The sequence below is a fragment of the Lissotriton vulgaris genome, chromosome 5 (assembly GCF_964263255.1).
Source record: "Lissotriton vulgaris chromosome 5, aLisVul1.2, whole genome shotgun sequence".
Taxonomy (NCBI): Eukaryota; Metazoa; Chordata; class Amphibia; order Caudata; family Salamandridae; genus Lissotriton; species Lissotriton vulgaris.
In genome coordinates this window covers 1892998590-1893019463 of record NC_141693.1, presented here as the reverse complement: position 1 = coordinate 1893019463, position 20874 = coordinate 1892998590, and the positions used below count along the sequence as shown (strand labels likewise).

The following is a 20874-nucleotide window of genomic DNA, read 5'->3' as shown; positions in this document are numbered from 1 at the left end:
ACCCTAACCAAATACTGCAGTGTGCTCAAAAAGGACCCCGACATTGGCAGCTTAATTGGAGATCGACCATTAATCTCGTATAGAAAAGCTCCATCCCTTCAAGACACATTGGTTAACAGTCACTTCACCAACGTAAAAACAGAAACTTGGCTACAAAAACGACAGAGGATTCACAAAATGTATGGCATGCAAAGCATGTAAGATTGGAAAAAAATCTAAAATCAATCAAGGACCCAAGGGGACAAATCTTTGAGATTAAAAACAAAATCACCTGTGACTCACACTTTGTAGTACATCTACTTGAATGTGACTGTGGAAAACGCTTTAAAGGATCAACCATATGTGCATTGAAAAAACGAATACTCTAACACATTTGAGCAATCCAAAACAAGGACATGACTTATGCCATAGCGAAACACATGCTGAGTCATTCTAACAAAACATGGCAAAACATAAAATACTCTGGCTTAGCGATGGTGATTGAACATGAAAGCAGTGGCAATCGGGTCAAAAAACGAAGACGTTTGGAGTCGAAACTAATTATTCGTTTTAAGACCAAGATCCCCCAAGGTTTGAATGCGGATGACGAGATGCATGTACACTTATGATTGTCCATCAAAAGTACCAAAAAACTGAGAACATTTGTAAAGAATTTGACATGAGATGGTACTCAACTGAATGTAATCGATATGATAGAACGATATTCATTCCTAAGTAATCTAGAGTTGTCAATTTGTATCTATATATTTTATTTTCTAGTTCTTCAGGGTTTCTGACACTGCTCTTCATTGCTTTGAGATTGTTCCATAATTAACTGTAGATATGAGCACCATATTTGAAATAACTGAAAAATGAGCCTTGTATAAGTAGTTAATTCTTTGAAGTTAGTGTAAATAAGTAATGCTAGTAGTGTATTTTGTATCTGTGATAATCACTGTAGAATGAGCTATGTAGTACACTTCGCCAATGGACCTGGCAACCCAATGGCACTTAGCCTTTAATGCATCAAACGAATATTCATGAAAAGCTGCGAGCGAGCTAGACCAACGTAGCGAGCAGCCGTCGGCACGCACATTTTGCAACGTGCTAGAAGCAAAAAGTCACTTAGCCAAAATTCGAGAGACATAGTCTCACCATGTAGCCATAATGTTGCAACGTAAATTGGCAAACAATGCTTAACATAATAGGTATACTATTATGTTATCGCTACACAAGCCCGCAATTAATTCTACCACTATGGTTACTAACAGCCATGGTTGGTGGTGGGAATCACAGCTCATATATACAATGATTGACACAGATAGGCTATGTTTAGCCATTTGAGTGAAAAGACTACTAAGCCCACAATGCTCCATGCAGGCAAAAGTGGTGACTCGGTATTAAAGTAAGAAACTAATGATGGACTTGTGATACTACCGTGATAAGGAACTGCCAAGTTCGAAACGCGTAGGTGAAAGGAAGAATAACTGGTCAATAAACCGTGTTTAAAACATCCAAGAAGAGTGCGGTGTATTTGTTTATTTTTGCTGTGATGTAAATGTATATATATCGATGTAGATGTGTATATATATCGATGTAGATGTGTATATATATCGATGTAGATGTGTATATATATATATTGATGTAGATGTGTGTGTGTATATATATATATATATATATATATATATATATATATATATATATATATATATATATATATAATCAAGGTATATTGAATGAATGCATTTACAAATTTGCAAGTGCATAAAGGAATTTTTTGTGTCTGACTGACTATATAAGTGAGTGATTGAATGTGTCTTACTGAATGCATGGGTTAGTGACTAAACTTTGTGAAAGTCTGTATTGGTCTATCCTTTGGTGTGTAAGCAACTGCATGGGTTGCTGAATAGCTGCATGGGTGTCTATATAGGTTATTGATCTGTTGCCTGAGTGTCTGTGTGGGTGGGAGCATGGGGGTGTATGAGTCTGCATAGATGTCTGAGTGAGTGATTGAGTAGTTGTATGGATTAAAAAGTGCATCTGGGAAGGACTGTATAGGTAAGTTAGTGTGTGTATGGGTGTGTTGGTGAGTGAATGAATAAATGTCTCAGTGGTATATCTGTGACTAACTACATATGATTTAAAGCACTATATGTGAGTGTTGAAGTATATATATATATATATCAGTATTTTTTTTATTTTTATATTTAATGCGATTTTATATAGCGCAAACTTTACCCGAAGGTGTCCGAGCGCTTTACGTAAGAACCAGTTGCAAAACATAAGGACTTAGGATTACATGTGTTACATAAAAGATATATATATAAACAATTGGGGTCAAGAGGGAATATTTATTGACCAGGCATTGCTATCATCCCTAACTTGTTACAAACTAATTAATAAAATAACAATGGGTCAGAAGAGTTAGAACTATCTAGAATAACTGTGTTATCTAAACAAGGGTACAATCACGAAATCCACAGAGTAATTTGTGGTGAAAAATAATGATTCCCATCAGACTCCCATCCTGTACTGCCCTATATCATTTGGGATCCTTCACCAGAAGGAAGTGGTAGACATCCACTATGGATTAGGTAGACTGTAGCCTAATCTGGTAAAAGGAAACTCCAGTGTAGTGGCGAAATTGAGTGGCATCTGGGGGTAACCTGACAATCAGTGCAAGAAATAGTGATAAAGTAACAGTGCTATGTGCAAACTAGATGGTTAAGATTGGGTTGTGGAAGTGGAAAAGAACAATTTTAATAGGATCCTATCCACACCCAAGGATAAAAACAGTGCAAAGTAGTGTTCAACAAATGACTACTAAGATGGATTGTAGGTCGACATGTTTCTGCAGTTGATGTAGAGTCAAACGATCTCCTCCTGCTTCATCAGGACCTTAGCGTAATGCTACTGCTTAGTGTGAAGAAGTGAAGAAAATGAGTGAAAATAAAAGAAGTTTATATCGCCTGGAATGCACCCATGCAGATGATCCATATGGTCACACAATGACTGTGGACAAACAAACAGAAAAAGACACACAGTTATTGGCAATAGTCTATAAAACACTCACTTTTCGTGATAGATTACATTTGCCAATGATTTTTTGGTCAATAGTTTCTTTTTAGTAAACAATCCTATATTTATCATATTCAGATTGAGAACAACGGATATAAATATATCCACTCACCCAATTTGTGGGGAATACACTCACCACCTCACCTGGCTACAGCTCAGGTAAAAATGGAGCACCGCTCTATGGGAAGAGAAGAAAGAAAAATAAAGGAAGGACTGGGAAGCTGTATTAGTAATGGAGTTATGTATGTATCCAGTTTTTTATGTTCAGCATATGCTCACTTATGATATGTGACAAGCATTCAACTGATTCTGAGTTTTATAAAAATATATACATTTTGCCTTGTTTGCTTAAGCGATATCACAGGGCAAGATGTACCAAACAATGGGATGGTCACAGACGCGTACCAGCCGATAGTTCAAGTAGGGCGTTTCTATTTATAATTGATTTACTATCTTGACGCCAGCTTTAGCTAGAAAAGTTCGGCTCAACTCGTGAAAAAGGGCACCAAGAGCACCTCAAAGCAGTCGCTTGATTCTAGCAAGTAAGACGACTCGAACCGACCAGTTGTTCATGTAAGGCGTTTGTGATCGAATATAGAACGCCAACTTTAACTTGGGAACTGGGGTTCGGTTTTGCAAAGGAGGCACGAGAAACGCCTAAAGCCATTACTTTTATACCCCTTGTCTTGTATTATAGAGGAGCTGAAAAGCATTAGGCGAGGCACTATTCAGAGCGTGCTAACAAAAAAATTCATCAAGGTGAAATGTTGATACGCGGTCCCCACGGCTTGCTTACCTGTCCCTCGGTACTCCAGACATCCATCTAGGCTGTCTTGTGGGAGGTACCTGGACGGACAGGAAGCCGCCATAAGAACGCTGTGATTACGTGCCATAGAGTCACATGGTCACGTAGAGGCGTCAGGGTCTGATGGGATTTGTAGTGCGTGTGGACTAAATCGCGCAAAACAGATAAACAAATAAACGAAGCCTGCCGTCATAATTGCACGTGAAAACATGAAGCAATATTTGCGGATGATCTCGAGCGTGATTGGTAAACAGTGACTGATACCTGTGCGGAAAAGCCTAGTTGTATTGTATGCGGACTATTTCGCATATATACAGTAGACAACTGTTACCATCATGATTACGCGTGGAAACGTGAAGATATGTGTACAGATGATCCCGCCCATCAACGGTAACCAAAAGACTGTTACCTGCGCGACAAGCCTTGTTATACAGGAAAAAAGGCACGGTGTTACTGGTAGTCGTTTTTTATGTATTCACAGCGTTGGAGTCACTGAAATCTAATAAGCCAATCTTCTGGAGGTGGGGCAATATAAATTAACCCGCTGTCAACAGGTGTTGAACCGTGTTCACACAAAAATGTGTATAGTTGCAGTAATAAGATGTGTGGTTACAACAGTTAGACCCCATTGATAGTGTTAGAAGGAAAACAACAACTATCAGGGAGCAGTATGAGGTATATGTAACAATGGGTTCAGAATGCTGATTTCACAGTAATGTCATGTCATATTACATCCGTCAATTTAAGTAATTCTGACACAAATAGTGTACTCTCACATACAAAAGGTCAATAACAGGACTGTGAGGGTTTTATCATGGCAGCATGTTATATTTTAACAGGATTACAGTGACATTCACGGGATATCTTCATTCAGTCCCGTTTTATCAGTCTGCAATTTGTACACCCATCTTTGTTCTCGTTTAAAAAGAAATGTACTTATGTCCTAGATATGTGTGGGGATCACTGGTTGTTCCAAAACGGTCCAGCGTAGATCAGTGGGTAAATGGTGAGCTGATATAAAGTGATTGGTAAGTCTGGTCGCTTGTTTATTACAACGTATCGAACGCTTATGTTCCGATATTCTTAACTTCACTTTTCGAGTGGTCATACCCACATACCTCTTCTCGCAAGGACAACTGATTAAGTAGATTAAATTCGCACTATTGCAGTTTGTAAACCTGCGTTGTTCCCATGCTCGTTCGGTACCAATGTCAATCGTTGTAGACCTTGATGTTTGGGGACACGCCGCACATTGGCCACAAGGGTGATGGCCAGTAACTGCAGGCATATTCCATAGGGTGCCTACTGCTCTGGGGATTTCTCCTCTTGGTCTCGTATGGACTAACTTGTCTTTCAAATTTTGTCCCCTTTTAAAGGCAAAGAGCGGGGGAGCAATGTATCCTTGCCTGTATTGAGAATGCCCCAATGTCTCTTGACAATTTTGGTAATTTGGTTCGAAAGCATGCTGAAAGTAGTGACGCATGTCATGTGTTCCGTCTTAGGTTTAGGAGGCAGGATTTCTAATAAGCTTGCTCTGTTAGCCGCTCGTTTTTTGGACTGTTGAATCAATCTTTTAGGTATTCTTTGTTTGACAGGTCTTGTGCCAAACCTTTAGCATGTGTCTCAAATGATGAGCGGGTAGAGCAGTTTCTTTGTATGCGTAAAAACTGCCCATAGGGCAAATTATCGCGCAAAGACTTAGGATGGCAGCTATGGTAATTAAGCAACGAATTACGTGCCATTGGTTTACGGTAAAGTTCCGAAACCAGACCAGCGGGCGTGCTCGTGATTAATAGGTCCAAGAAGGCCAGTCTATGGGTATTGTATTCCATGGTGAACTTCAGGAATCGGTTTCTCTGGTTGAGCCATTCATGAAACTCCTTCAGCTGTATCTCATCTCCTCGCCACACGACGAAGATGTCGTCTATGTAGCGTTTCCATGCTCGCAAACACCTAAGATGGGGGTTGGTGTCTGCGAGCACGTGCTCCTGTTCAAAATGGTGCACGTACAGATTAGCGAGACTAGGGGCAAAAACGCTGCCCATACTAGTCCCGCTAATCTGTTACTAATACAGCTTCCCAGTCCTTCCTTCATTTTTCTTTCTTCTTCTCTTCCCATAGAGCGGTGCTCCATTTACCTGAGCTGTAGCCAGGTGAGGTGGTGTGTATTCCCCACAAATTGGGTGAGTGGATATATTTATATCCGTTGTTCTCGATCTGAATATGATGATAAATATAGGATTGTTTACTAAAAAGAAACTATTGACTAAAAAATCATTGGCAAATGTAATCTATCACGAAAAGTGAGTGTTTTATAGACTATTGCCAATAACTGTGTGTCTTTTTCTGTTTGTTCGTCCACTGTCATTGTGTGACCATATGGATCATCTGCATGGGCGCATTCCAGGTGATATAAACTTTTTTTATTTTCACTCATTTTCTTCACTTATTCACACTAAGCAGTAGCATCACGCTAAGGTCCTGATGAAGCAGGAGGAGATCGTTTGACTTTACACAAACTGCAGAAACATGTCGACCTGCAATCCATTTTAGTAGTCATTTGTTGAACACTACTTTGCACTGTTTTTATCCTTGGGTGTGGATAGGATCCTATTAAAATTGTTCTTTTCCACTTCCACAACCCAATCTTAACCACCTAGTTTGCACATAGCACTGTTACTTTATCACTATTTCTTGCACTGCTAGTCAGGTTACCCCCTGATGCCACTCAATTTCGCCACTACACTTGAGTTTCCTTTTACCAGATTAGGCTACAGTCTACCTAATCCATAGTGGATGTCTACCACTTCCTTCTGGTGAAGGATCCCAAATGATGTAAGGCGGTACAGGATGGGAATCTGATGGGAATCATTATTTTTCACCACAAATTACTCTCTGTGGATTTCGCGATTGTACCCTTGTTTAGATAAGTTATTCTAGATAGTTCCAACTCTTCTGACCCATTGTTATTTTATTAATTAGATTGTTACATAAAAGATACACTCAGAAAAAAATTGCAAATGTACAAGATGTAAAGTCACACAAAGAAGAGACTGGTGATTATAGTTATCTCTATATACATAGGGAAGGGATATGAATGGATATACTCTAAGAGTCACATAGGAATGGTAGAGAGTACAAATGTCTACTGCATATACTAGTGATTAGAGTTATCTCTATATACAGAAAAGCAGAGTTCCATGAGTGGGGTCGGAGGGGGGATGCAGTCACAGCACCAAGGGAGAGACAGAGAAGGGCAGGAAAGTGAGACTAAACGAGAGAGGGAAGCAGATAGTAATGAGTAAGACAATGAAGAGTGTCCGATGCAACAGGAGAGACCATAGAAGGTTCGCTAGGACAGAGGGGGAGGTCAGAGATCGCTAAAATGGCGGAGGAGAAAGGTAGAAGAAGAAGCGAGTCATAAAAAGAAAATGGCGGGGAGCATAAAGGTCCAAGTCCGAAAGTCCAGGAAGAGGGCTGCCATAGCCAGCATGTTCAGGGGGAGAAAGGCAGTCCGCAGCGAAGTCACAGCCTCATCGTCCATGAGGAGCTGGGGCAGAGGAGTTCAATCCGGGGGCCAGGGAAGGAAGACCTCAGGCGCCAAGGCAGCTGATCGCAAAACAGGAGGCAGCAAAGTCTAAAAGTTTAAAGGGAAGGAGGGAGGGGGCCTCTCACCAGAGCCCAGTTAAACACGCTGTGGGTGGTGGCGTTGTGCGTGGGGGGCTCAGCGGCAGCCAAAAGCAGGCTCTCGGTGGTCCGACAGTTCCGCAGTCCTCTCCCGAACTGACCCGGTGAGCCCCGGAGCTTCCCCGCAGAAAATGTGTGAGTAACTCTATGGATGAGTGGCAGAGTGTGACTGCATGTAATGATGTATGAGTGCATATTCTAGTCCTGTATTGATGAGTAACTACAATTATAAGTGACTGGATGTGTGTTGAGACCTAGGAAATGGTGAGTGGTTTGTAGTATATGGCATTCTTGTGTGTACGGTTTAAAAAATAGTAGTCTGCATTTTAGAATGGGTGTATCAAAGTTTATATTGGAGCATCAGTATGTGCATCAGATTATCATGTGGATGATGTCATCAGTGATATCATCAGTGATGTAACATGTGACAGCAGTGCATGGCATGCGTGTTATAGTTAGCTCAACTAACTATAACAGGCGAATTTCTCTGGTTTTATGAGTCAAATGTTCAACTGACTATAACATCCCTGAAACCTATGGTTTTTTTCAGTGAATTTCTAAGGTTTTTTAAATGCTAATTCCTAACTATAATGTGCCTGAAACCTATAGTTTTTCCATGAATGTCAACGTTTTTTTAAATGTTAATTTCATAGTTTAATGTTTATAAAACATATATTTTTTTCTATATTTTTTTCTAGTTTGAAACTCTATATACTTCTCTTTTTTGACTTTAAAAATTATGTAATATTTTATATCTTCCCCCAAAAATATGTATATATTTTTTTTTGGGGGGGAGAAAACTGCACTCCCATACCGGTAGCGTACCAAGCTCCATCACCACGCGAGTCCTATCCGCCATATTGATAAACTCGTAAATGATGCACATCTCGTATCCGATGAGTTTGTGACAACGCGTCCTGCGTAACATCAAATGTTATGTTACATATTTTTATATAGCACTCAGCTGCCCCAGCCAAGGGGCGTCCCGGCGCTTTCACTGACCAAGGAAGCCGCTGTCTCTACAATGCACAGCAGGCCATGAGATAACAGCCCCTGAGGCCTAGTTAGAAGGGAAAAGGTAGGTCTTGATGACTTTCCTGAAAGTCAGGAGATCCTCTAAGCCACGCAACTGGGACGGCAAGGCGTTCCATAGTTTAGCAGCCAGATAGCGGAAGGAGCAACTGCCCATCCGGGAGCGTTTCACCCGAGGAACCGCTACCAGGTGTTGGCCTTCCGACCGCAGTGATCGTCGGGGGACATACAGGGTCAGTAGTGAACAGAGCATAGGTGGAGTAGCGAGCTTTAGGATCTTAAATTAAAGACAGAGGGCCTTAAATTGGATCCGTTTAGCCACAGGAAGCCAATGGAGTTTACTTAAGGTGTCTGCAACCGGATGTGAGCGAGGGAGGCCTACCAATGTTCTTACTGCCGCATTTTGCACCCGCTGCATTCTACTAATCTCTGCCTGTTTGGCCTCTAACAACCAGGAACTCGCATATTGCTAGCATGGTTTGGATAAGGTGTGCTTGGCATTTTTAGGATGTTGATGGTTTGCAGTAATGCATGTTGAAATCCCCGGACAATAGCAACCATGCTTGCAGAAAAGTAGATTGGAGGTGTTTGAGCAGGGCGATCAAATACATTATTTTTCCACATTTGATTTTCGTCCCTGGGTGAATATATATATATTGCACACTAGGAAAGTGAAGACATTTTGAGCTGAAGAAGCAGCTGACAGGTCGACACATTGAGTACAGGACAAATCCATTCTATGGGCTCCTGCTCCCACGGAAGGTTGGTTGAAATGTGAATGGAGAGACTACCAGTCGCTCTTCCAGCCTGATTTAATTTGAAAATCTTTGAAGCAGGTTAATGGAGTAGGCGTTTGGGAAGAGGTTTCCTGCAACAGCAAGATGTTTTATTGATTAAGTCATTCTAGACAACTTTACTATTCAGACCATTCACATTCCAAGAACACCACTTTAGTGAGATTTGTTTGATTCTAGGGTCCGCATTTCGATTCATACTTCCTGCATTGATCTAGAAAAAAACACCAGCTGTGTCTGGAAAGCAACGTGCCTTGTATAGGGCAATGAAACTGACGTTTCAGATTGCTTAATGTGTGCAAAGGGGTTCTATGTACTGTGCAAAGGGGTTCTATGTACTGTGTTTGGATGGACCAATTGCTCCCCGTTAAATTCCGCTTGCTACGTCCTCCTGCGTGGTTATCAGTCTCTGAGGGAAGTAGGTAGTAGAGCAGGAGTCCGGCTCGGGCTTCCTACCTTCAATGCCCCAGTTTCGGAAGTGTTCCTAGTTCTCTCATACCTGGGTTGCAGTCATTTTGTTGGTCTATGTGACTAATGTGATTTTGATGCCTGGAGAGGACAAGTTGGATTTAAATTTAGCATAACTTTCTATGTGGTTGTAGATCTTTCAAGTTCGATAAATTGATGCTTAGTTTTAGAATAGTGCTTCTATTTAGGATGTCATAAGGCCCTCCGGATCTATAGTGTAACTATTTCAAGCTTTGCCGTTGCTGAATCGGAACAAAATGCCTGCAGTGCTGGAGAAGCATCTTGCATGAGGTGCTAGGAGACACAGTTGGGGGCTCTGAGCACAGTAGATTTAACTGGAGGGGTTGATCTTGGACCTTAGATCCTTGATGCGTTAGTCTGAACGTTATTTGGGACGGGCACGGCGCAGCAGCCAGAGCGGCTGCCTCTGGGGCCCGGGGCTCACGGTTTGATCCCAGTTGCCAGCTCAGCATCATGACTCCGGGAAGTAGCTCACTTAATCTCCCCTACGGCCCCAGCTCCTTGAAACCTTAAGGGGTGATATGTTTGCGCTTTAGAAATTGGTATTAGTGTTGGTTTGACAGATAATCTGGCCTGATGTCTGGATTCGGCTGGGGGAACATTTGAGTAAAGTGGGTGTTCCGACCTACATTTTTCCCAGATCGTGCAGCCCTGAAAAGTTTGAGCAGGTGGCTGCCAATGGATAATTGAGGAATATTGCAACCCGAGACCAGGATGGGGTGGAGCTATATTTAAATGACGTTGGTCTACTGCTCTTGCAAAGAGTGGCAAAACTTGACTGGAACAATCTTTGGTGCTAGCTGAGCTGGTGGATGGGTAGTATGGTCAGTAGTAGATGAGATGGAGGCGATGCCCTACGAGTGAGAAATTGTCAGCACTTTGATAATCTGAGACCGACCTGGTGCGTGGGACAAAGACCCTATTTCAGTGGGAAGGCTCACCTTGCCTGGCTTGTGAGTGTTGATATATACTATAACAAACAATACACTTGCCAGTGCTGAGAAACTTATTTTTCACAAACTGTTGAAATATGTAGTATACATGACAATGACATGAACACTTGCTTTATGAATTGCAGCTTTTTTATTTTTCTTTTGTCTTTTTACCTGTTATTTTAGTTCTGCATCATTTTTGATTTTGTGCATGGGAATACAAAACATTCTATGTACATTTATATACAAACATGAAATACAGATACACAAACAATTAGGTTAAGAATGAGTTGTATGCAAGTTGAGGACTCATTGTACATACCTAATTGTTTGTGTATCTGTATTTCATGTTTGTATATAAATGTACATAGAATGTTTTGTATTCCCATGCACAAAATCAAAAATGATGCAGAACTAAAATAACAGGTAAATAGACAAAAGAAAAATAAAAAAGCTGCAATTCATAAAGCAAGTGTTCATGCCATTGTCATGTATACTACATATTTCAACAGTTTGTGAAAAATAAGTTTCTCAGCACTGGCAAGTGTATTGTTTGTTATAGTTTATATTGGCTCAGCCTTGCTGAGTTTAGGAGTCAAGACCCTTTTTGTTTCCTAAATTGTGAGTGTTGATGGCCTTACTCAGGTTGCATTGTCCGGGCTGGAGCAGGTGGGTGCGTTTACGAATCTAGTAATTTTGCTGGAAGATAGGATAAGGAGAAACTGCGTCTTTGCTTGGCTGTTGTTGGTGGGCTTAATTTAGCGCCACCATGTTATCATGATCCATGTTGATGTGGCCTAGTAAGGTAGGAGCTTTTATCTGTTTTTTTGTGGTCCTAGCTTTTCTAGAATACTTGCACTCTTTTTGAGTGAGTCGATCTTGGGGCTTGATGAGGCTGATCTTGCTCCAAGCAGGATTGGTCAGTAGAGGGGTTGGCCTCCTTAAAAAGGTGAATTGTTGTTGCACCAGCCAGTGACAATATATTGCTGATTGACTTTGGTTTGTCACTATTTTCCAGGTCTTCCTTGTGTCTTTGCTCTGGTTGGTTTGCCGTTTGCGAAGAAGAGTAACAATGACTAGGGCCGAGGATCAAAAACTAACTGAGGCAGGAGTCTCTATCTTTTACAAGAATAGTTGTGCTCTCACTTTCCTCACTGGTCTGTCAAGCACAAGGGAGGCTGGTGTTTTTAATTCCCTGTTTCAGCTCTAGCTTGGCAGTCTTGCTCGCAGGATATGGTATGAGCCTGCCTTCGGGCAGTCTTGCCATTTTCCCCATCCCTTCTCAATGGCTGTGGAACTCCCCAAGGCACCAAACCTCTTTAGCTCCTCATTCGACTCTAGGTCTGGCAAGAGCAAACCTGTAGCTAAGGCACTATTACACCCTTTTTAACCAACCTTTTCTGATCGAGAGCCGGGGCACAATTATTCTATCCCCTCACCCTTTTTAAAATTCCTCCCATCAGCTATGAGTGGGCAACATCCCCATGTTGCCACATCAACTTCGCTGGTGGAAAACACCAGGTTAATAGACCCTTCTGCGCAGCATCACAGTGATGCCAAGAAAAGATGCCTATTATCAGAAGTTGTGGCCAGGGGACAAGCCAATTATCAGAAATGTGCCAGAGATCATGCCCATCATAATTCAAATTATTGCTAACTAGTCATCACCATAACAGTACAACATGCATATCGTCATAAATGATGTACCACCTAACATGCCCATCATCAAATATTGTATGTCCAAAAGACCGAATTACTAGGGTTGGACTGGGACAGCAAATGGGTCCAGGTGCCAAAATAAAAGTTGGGCCCATTATTGAATTAGATAGCTAAAAATAAAGTGGTCCATGTTTACAAATTGGGGAAGTTTTAAACTTGTAAAGGTACGATGTGTTTTGCAAGTTACAGAAAACTGCATGGATTGGAGCTTGCTTTTATCAATATTGGTCTTAATAAAGAAATTCTACAGGAAAACTGACCCAACGGACCATAAAACCAGCCCAAAAAAGGCCCACCCACTGGTCTGTCTGACCAGCCAATAGGGCACTGCCTGGTTGTCCTACAGGCCAGTCTCACCCTGATAGTTGCACATTATCTTTGTCAATATCTTTATGGTTTTTAAAATAGATTCTCTTCTTTTAGGAAAAGTTTCAAAGTTATCTAGACCCTTTGAAGAAAAAGCTGGAGGATATTTTTGAACTGCATCGAAAAGAAGAGATACAATTGAAACGGCTAGAGGTAAGAGAACAATAATAAATACTCCAATAACATGGTGTGGGAACTTAAAATATGATCTCACTTTATCATATTCCAACATGACCACAGCATTTGTGTCAGGCGCCCACTATATGTGGTTTTAGGTTGTCCTGACTATGCTTTGAAACTATCGTTGACAACTTCCTTTAACTTAAATGCATAATGTCACTCCGAGGAGCTACAGTTTTGACAGTTATTGTTTCAATGTTGTGTAAAGTTGATCAACTTCTTGTAACTTCTTTTTTGATCTGTATCCTAGATTTATGTTTAGCTACCTTCTTGGAGGGGAGGTGGGGCGGAAGATGGCTGCAGTCCAGGGGTGATGGTAGCAAGGATATTATTAAAGTGCATTACAGTATGTTCAGGGGTGTCTCAGAATCACATTAAACAGCTCTACGGAGGCGTCATAGGGGAGCCGCAAGCCCTCCACTCTTCCAAGACACCAAACTAAGAAAACATCCAGGGCCCGGATATTCAAGAACCCGAAGTAAATAAAATCATTAGTTGTATGAGGAACGACTGTGCGCCTGAGCCTAATGGAATACCCGCTGCAGTCAATTCAATTCAAAAACTTTATTCGATCATATTAAAAACAATCATAAAAGCACAAGAATACACATCAATACACATTAAAAAAGACCGCTGCAGTCATTAAATCGAATCGATCCTTTTAGGCTGAGCTCCTCACGCGGCTCTTTAACACCTTGGCTGCTAGGGAGATTACCCTGCTGTGCTGGGCCCTAATGTTAGTGGTCATGATCATGACGAGCTCAGCTCCACTGTGCCTCATGACGAGCTGAGCTCGTCATGAGCATGGAAGGGGTTAAACAACCCTTTCTTACAGCCCCAATTCCGTCTACTTGCCTGGGCTCAATATTGCATCCAATTTACAAAAAGTCAGCCGCTCAAAGCTGGCCAACTACAGACTAATAGCGTTAATGGACATCGAAGCCAAGGCCTACGCCAGTGTCCTGCTCGCTGAACTAGAAAATTGGGTCACAGAAAATAGCATTCCGCCTCCTGCACCCATTCAGGCTTTAGATGGGGCTGTTCCACAACAGACAACATAACAGCGTTGGCCAACTTGTCCTGGAGAGCCACTTAGGGTAACCATCTACCCTTATTCGGCTGCTTTGTGGACTTTAGTGCAGCATTTGATGGAGTCGATCAAGGGACACCATGGAATAAACTCAACTTTTAGGGGATACCCTCTACACTTCTCTTTGCACTGAAGTCACTACATCAGAAGACTTTGGTGAGGATTAAAACTAGCGCCACAGCAGTATCTGCAAAAATTTAAACAGAAAATGGCCTAAAATAAAGCTGCGTATTAGCCCTGCTAATTTTCAACCTCTATACTGCCGACTTGCCTAAAGCACTAGCAGGTGCAACCTTGGTTGCCCCAAAACTGGGCGGCGTGCGACTCCTGAGCGTGCAATATGCAGATGACATTGTCATTATGAATCATACAAGAACAGGACTATAAAGAGTGCTCCCTCCCCTTAACATGTACAACATAAAGAACAAACTCTTGATGAATGAGTCAAAACTAAAGTCATGATTTTTGGGAAACATCCAAGAAAGAAATTGTCTTGGAGCGTAGGTGGATCACACTGTTTTAATCCCTGTTTTAATATAGTGTCGATGCGATGTTTGTATTTTACTGTATGATTAAAAGAATACAGTTCTTTCCCATCATAGGAAACCCCATTTCAACCTATTCTCAAAGTATGCTTCCAATCTTTCATGTAAAAGGTCAAATTACTTTGAGCTTTCCCTTCAGCTTGCGGAGTCAGTAAATACAGGCTTTCACAACCCAAAACCCTTTTTCTACGTTTTCTCTAAGGAAGACGTTTCTCACATCAAATATGAACTTATTCCCAGGGTTCCATCACAATTTTATCTTAATGAACCCATCTTCGTATATTTATCCAACATCACTGGCTCGAAATTCTCTCCATACCCTAGATATCAGTGTGTTGAATCCACCCTCATTTAATTAGCTTTATGTCAAATTAAATAATATGGCATACAGATCAACTACTGATTTATTAAGTGTAATATACCCCAGGTACTTCAGTGACCATTACAACCATTACAAGATGTTTTTCTGTAAGCATTCAATTCTTGTTGTCCTCTCCAACGCTGGTAAAGTTATAACATTGAAGGCAGTAGCACATTATACAAGGTTGATATGCACCTCGGCTAACCTTGTTTGCAGATGTTCCTTTGCAAAGTCTCTGTCTGGCTGCAACATGTAAGAGCACCCACAGGTTTGTGCAGGGATGTGACTTTGAATCATCACACTACTGTGATACAGCTGCACGACCGGTTGGTTAGGGCATCTGTTGTAAGGTGAGCCTCTCTTTCTGAGGTATTTATGGATGTGGTTATATTAATATTACATGATATTATTGTATAAAGCATACTGGTTACATTACTATTACAGTGATAATAGTCATAGATGTATATTATGTACACAAGTAGCTTAAATGTGTGTGTATGTATATATATGTATATATATGTATGTATATATATATATATATATATGTGTGTGTGTGTATATATATATATATATATATATATATATATATATATATATATTTCTAAGACAAACACAAGGTGATGTGGATGGAGGGCTGAAACTTTTCAGACCCTCACTCCCAGTCACAGATCTAGGTTGAATCCATCATCTTTCTTCAGCTCACTTTGCCACTCCAGTTCAGACCCAGACATATGCAAATCAGTCTTGACCCTGTTCCTTCTGGGAACAGTCTAGTCTGAACTGCCAAGTCGGGTGTTCCCTCGACCGGAAACGAGCATCCTGCGGCTGGTTTCGGGGTAATACCACTCAACAGACGGGCTAGCTTGAATCCAGTGGCATTTCAGGCTGGACTTTCCTGCACGCCATGACGTTGGGAGCAGAGTGTCTGACTCTCACAATATAAGAATATAATCCCATCCTCATGAGGATGTAGTGGGGGGAGCAACTCCAGCCCATTCCAACATGGCGCCTCAGACAGAGGCGCTCAACTGACTGTCTGACTGAATATTTGTAAAGCGCACTATTGCCGAGGCATCTTATGCAAACCGGAAGAGCAGGTAAAATTATAATTTTTTAAAACTTTTTTTTATTGAGAAACATACATCAACATTTCAATGCACATTGCAGAAGAAGTAGTACATCAGGCATCATGGGAACAGCAGGTAAGATATATTATACAGAATTTACTTCGGAAGGTCTAGGGAGAAGGGGGGTTCTTCATTACTGAGGACAAGGGTAGGTTGTCATATGTCCCCCCGGTAGGAATTCCACAAGCCCCAAACACGGGTCCATTTCTTGGGACATCCACTGGCCACATATACCGTTTTTTCCCGAAACATTGCCCACTCCAAGTCTTTTTCCCAATCCTCCACCATGGCGAAAATGAGCCACAAGTTGACCCACTGTGTCAGGCAAACATTCAAATCTGTTTGCTCCCAGACATTTATTAAGCACCTGCGGGCATCTATACGGAGGCGTACGGATAAGACGGAGTTAATAATATCGTGAAAGTTACGCCACTAGGGTTGGATCAGCACACACTCCCAGATTATATGCATAAAGGTACCCAATTGGCCACAACCTCGTTTACAATCCCCTCCATCAGCCCTCCCCATCGGCAACAGTTGTGGCCCCATCACATATACCCTGTGGAAGAGTTTTAGTTGAAAAAGTCGGAGACTGGCTAGTATTGCCACTACCCTGGGCGAGGAGACTGCCTCCTGCCACTCCTCATCATCCATTTCTATGCCGTCTCTGGACCACATCTCTCGAAGGGCCCGTAGAGGGTCTGGCATGTTGTTTACCAGCTTTTTGTATATCAAGGAGATAGTGCTGTCAGGAATGTGACCATCTAGTACTCTATCCTCTAGCGGGCAGGAGTCGGTGGCATGGCCACAGGTTTCAGAAGAGTGCGTAATGCGTGTCTAACCTGTGAATAAAATAAGAGTTCCGAGTCTGCTAATTTAAACTGTTGTAAAATGGCAAACAACTTAATGTCTGATTTGTCCCACAGATCTCCTATGCGGGAAATGCCTATTAGATCCCACTTGTCGAACCCTTTGCTCCTCCAGAAATTACCCAGTTGTTCAGAGTTCCGTAATGGTGTTGCAAGTGTGAGCATGCACCACCAACCAAGATATTTAGTGGCAGTATGCCAGACATGAATAGCCTGTTTGGTGGGGCGCATTAGTGTATAGCACCCGGGCTTAGAGTAGAGGGCTCTATTAAAGTTTCCTCCAGAGAGGAGCCATCTATCCATTCTATAATCCGGGTCCCCAGGTTGAGTGTAAGTGCAGTGATTGAGTGATAAGTGGGCCGCCTAGTAGTACATTTTGATATTAGTAAGGCTGATGCAGCCATCGTACCAATTCATGGAAAGCTTACCGAGGGCAATGCGCAGTTTGCCATTCCATAGTAGATCCCGCTGGAGGCCTTCCACCTCTCTGAAATAGGACACCGGTATCTGGTCTAAAGAGTTCTGAAGGGCATACATAAACCGGGGAACAGGCATCATTTTAAAAAGGGCCGCCTTTTCCAACGCGGAGAGGGGAGTAATTTTCATCTGTCAATATCTTTACGAAGCCTGAGCAATGGGAGGAGTGGGCGCAGATTATGGGTGTAACGAAGGGAGGGTTCAAGGGAAAGAAAGATTACCAGATATTTGAAGCCATCAGTGCATATCCGTATGGGACGTCCCCGCGGTGGGATCGGGGACTTACCCGCCACTACAAACAGGGATTTACTCCAGTTTATGGAGTATCCGGAATATCGGCCAAAAATAGTGAGGATGTCAAGGACCACAATCAAGGATCGCCTTGGATAGTTTAGGTAGAGGAGTATATCAGCGTAAAGGGAGATACGGTCCTCCCAATCTGCAGACCAGCGCATGCCCCGAATCATCGGGTCTCTGCGTACCCATGCTGCTAACTGTTCAAATGCCAAGGCAAATAAGAGAGGGGTTAGGGGGCATCCCTGCTGGGTTCCCCTACCCAACGCAAAGGTGGGCGATTTTATTTATTTATTTTTTAAATTTCTTGTTGACCACAATTTGGGCTAAAGGCCTGGAGAATAATAGTTGCACCCATTGTATATAATTTGGCCCGAATCCCATCTTCTCCAACACCGCCCACAAATACTGCCATTCAATGGTGTCAAATGGCATGGCGGCGACTAGGGAGACTACGACTGCCGGCTCCAGTAAAGAGGCTGCTCTGCCCAACACTCCATGCACCCTGCGCAAGTTTAGTGCAGTATTACGATGCGGGATGAAACCGGACAGGTCCGGGTGGACCAGGGTCTTGACCACCGTTAAGAGCCGGTTAGCCAAGAGTTTACCTAGAATCTTGGGTTCTGCGTTCAGTAGGGAAATCGGCCTGTATGATCTGCAATCAGTTTTGGGTTTCCCGTCCTTATGAATCGTCACAATAGTGGCCGTCCTTTGGTCTAGAGGCAGAAGCCCTGCGTCCCTAGAGTCCTCATACATAGCTTTCAGGTAGGGGGCTAGTCTATCCGGTTTAAGTTTGTAGAGCTTGATCGGCAACCCATTCGGGCCAGAGGCCTTGCCCAATTTGAGGGACCTGATAGGTGTTGCAATTTCGTCGTTGGATATGTCATTCTTGTGGTCGTCCACCGACTGCCCAGGCAGTGCTATGTCAACCAGCATTTGCAGGGAATCATCTTTAGAATAGGGAGCGACCAAGGAGTAGACTATTACAAAGTGGGTCGCAAACAGGTCCACAATTCCTTGTGGGTCCGTGGTGGCCCCACCTCCTTGCCCATGGAGCTCCGGCACTAGCCGGCTTGCCCAATCCCTCTTATCCAACCAGGACAATAATTTCCCAGCTTTGTCACCCATCTCGTATAACCGCCCCGCGCTGCTCACCCCATGGCATTAGTCTGATCAATAATCATTTGTAAAGCGCACTACTCACCCGTGAGGGTCTCAAGGCGCTGGGGTGGGGAATGCTGCTACTGTTTGAAAAGCCATGTCTTGAGGAGTTTTCCGAAGGTCAGCAGGTCTTGGGTCTGCCGTAGGTGGATGGGGAGGGTGTTCCAGGTCTTGGCGGCGAGGTGGTCGCTCCCCTGTCTCTCTGCTGAGACACGGTATTGTACACCACGCTGCATTGTGCCTAACTGTGATTAATTTGGTCAATTGGGTCCTGCTGTTCACAGCGCTCGCTGCATTTAAATTAATTTGGTTAAACTTGCTAGTTTGAGTCCTGCTGTTCACAGCGCTGTACACCACGCTGCATTGTGCCTAACTGTGATTAATTTGGTCAATTGGGTCCTGCTGTTCACAGCGCTCGCTGCATTTAAATTAATTTGGTTAAACTTGCTAGTTTGAGTCCTGCTGTTCACAGCGCTGTACACCACGCTGCATTGTGCCTAACTGTGATTAATTTGGTCAATTGGGTCCTGCTGTTCACAGCGCTCGCTGCATTTAAATTAATTTGGTTAAACTTGCTAGTTTGAGTCCTGCTGTTCACAGCGCTGTACACCACGCTGCATTGTGCCTAACTGTGATTAATTTGGTCAATTGGGTCCTGCTGTTCACAGCGCTCGCTGCATTTAAATTAATTTGGTTAAACTTGCTAGTTTGGATCCTGCTGTTCACAGCGCTCGCTGCACTGTAATATCATTGTTCACCTCTGTCCTGCAGTCCATTGCGCGATATCCCCCGGCGCCCTTCTCTGCTCCCCCCTCCATTTTGTTGCTGTTGTTGTTGTGCTCCGTTTACAGTCACCAGAGCCCGCCCCGCCTCCCAGCTGAGCCGCCCTCCCACTATCTATCTACAGCGCTCCCGGACCTGGAGGCGCTGTGATCCCTCGTCGCTCCTGCGCTGAGTGGTCGCTCCCCTGTCTCTCTGCTGAGACACGGTATTGTACACCACGCTGCATTGTGCCTAACTGTGATTAATTTGGTCAATTGGGTCCTGCTGTTCACAGCGCTCGCTGCATTTAAATTAATTTGGTTAAACTTGCTAGTTTGAGTCCTGCTGTTCACAGCGCTCGCTGCACTGTAATATCATTGTTCACCTCTGTCCTGCAGTCCATTGCGCGATATCCCCCGGCGCCCTTCTCTGCTCCCCCCTCCATTTTGTTGCTGTTGTTGTTGTGCTCCGTTTACGGTCACCAGAGCCCGCCCCGCCTCCCAGCTGAGCCGCCCTCGCCCCTCCCCTCCACCATCCATATATGCCCACTGCATTAACGCGCAGCGTTCACGCGCAGCGACCGCGCCCAATCCGCGCCAAAGGTGCGCCAAAGGTAAGCCCGTCTACGCCCGTCCGCGCCTGGACCGCGCCCAGCGCCAGACCCCCTGCCCTCGCGCCTCCCAGCCCTCCTGCATTACCTACGATGCCGCCACCCTCCTAGCCCTCAACCCCGGTCGCGCCCCCAACTGCGTCCAAGCCGCTCCTGGACACACCCATGGACCTTTCTCTTGCTACTCCTGCAAATTCATCGGCACCGACAACATCTCCGCTACGACCACTACGCAGATTCCTAACCCCAACCACCTACAGTGCATCCTTCTCAACACTCGATCGGTCCACAGACACGCCATTGAACTATGGAATCTACTAGACACCATCTCTCCAGACGTCGCCTTCCTAACAGAAACTTGGATGAACGCTTCCTCCGCCCCAGACATCACCATTGCCATTCCTGAAGACTATAAGATCACACGCAAGGACCGCACCGACCACACAGGAGGAGGGATCGCTATCGTCCATAAGAAATCTATCCGCATCTCAACCAGCTCTGACGCCAACCTCGCTAA

At 43.5% G+C, this 20874-nt stretch overlaps 1 protein-coding gene across 1 annotated transcript in view; it reads left to right on the top strand.

Annotated features, from left to right (window-relative positions):
* The window catches only part of LOC147717640 (E3 ubiquitin-protein ligase TRIM39-like), a 548239-nt gene that overhangs the window by 79810 nt on the left and 447555 nt on the right, over positions 1–20874 (top strand). The window contains exon 2 of the mRNA XM_086924434.1: positions 12939–13034. Within this exon, the coding sequence (XP_086780560.1) occupies positions 12939–13034 (96 nt within the window). The remainder of the gene's footprint in view (positions 1–12938; positions 13035–20874) is intronic.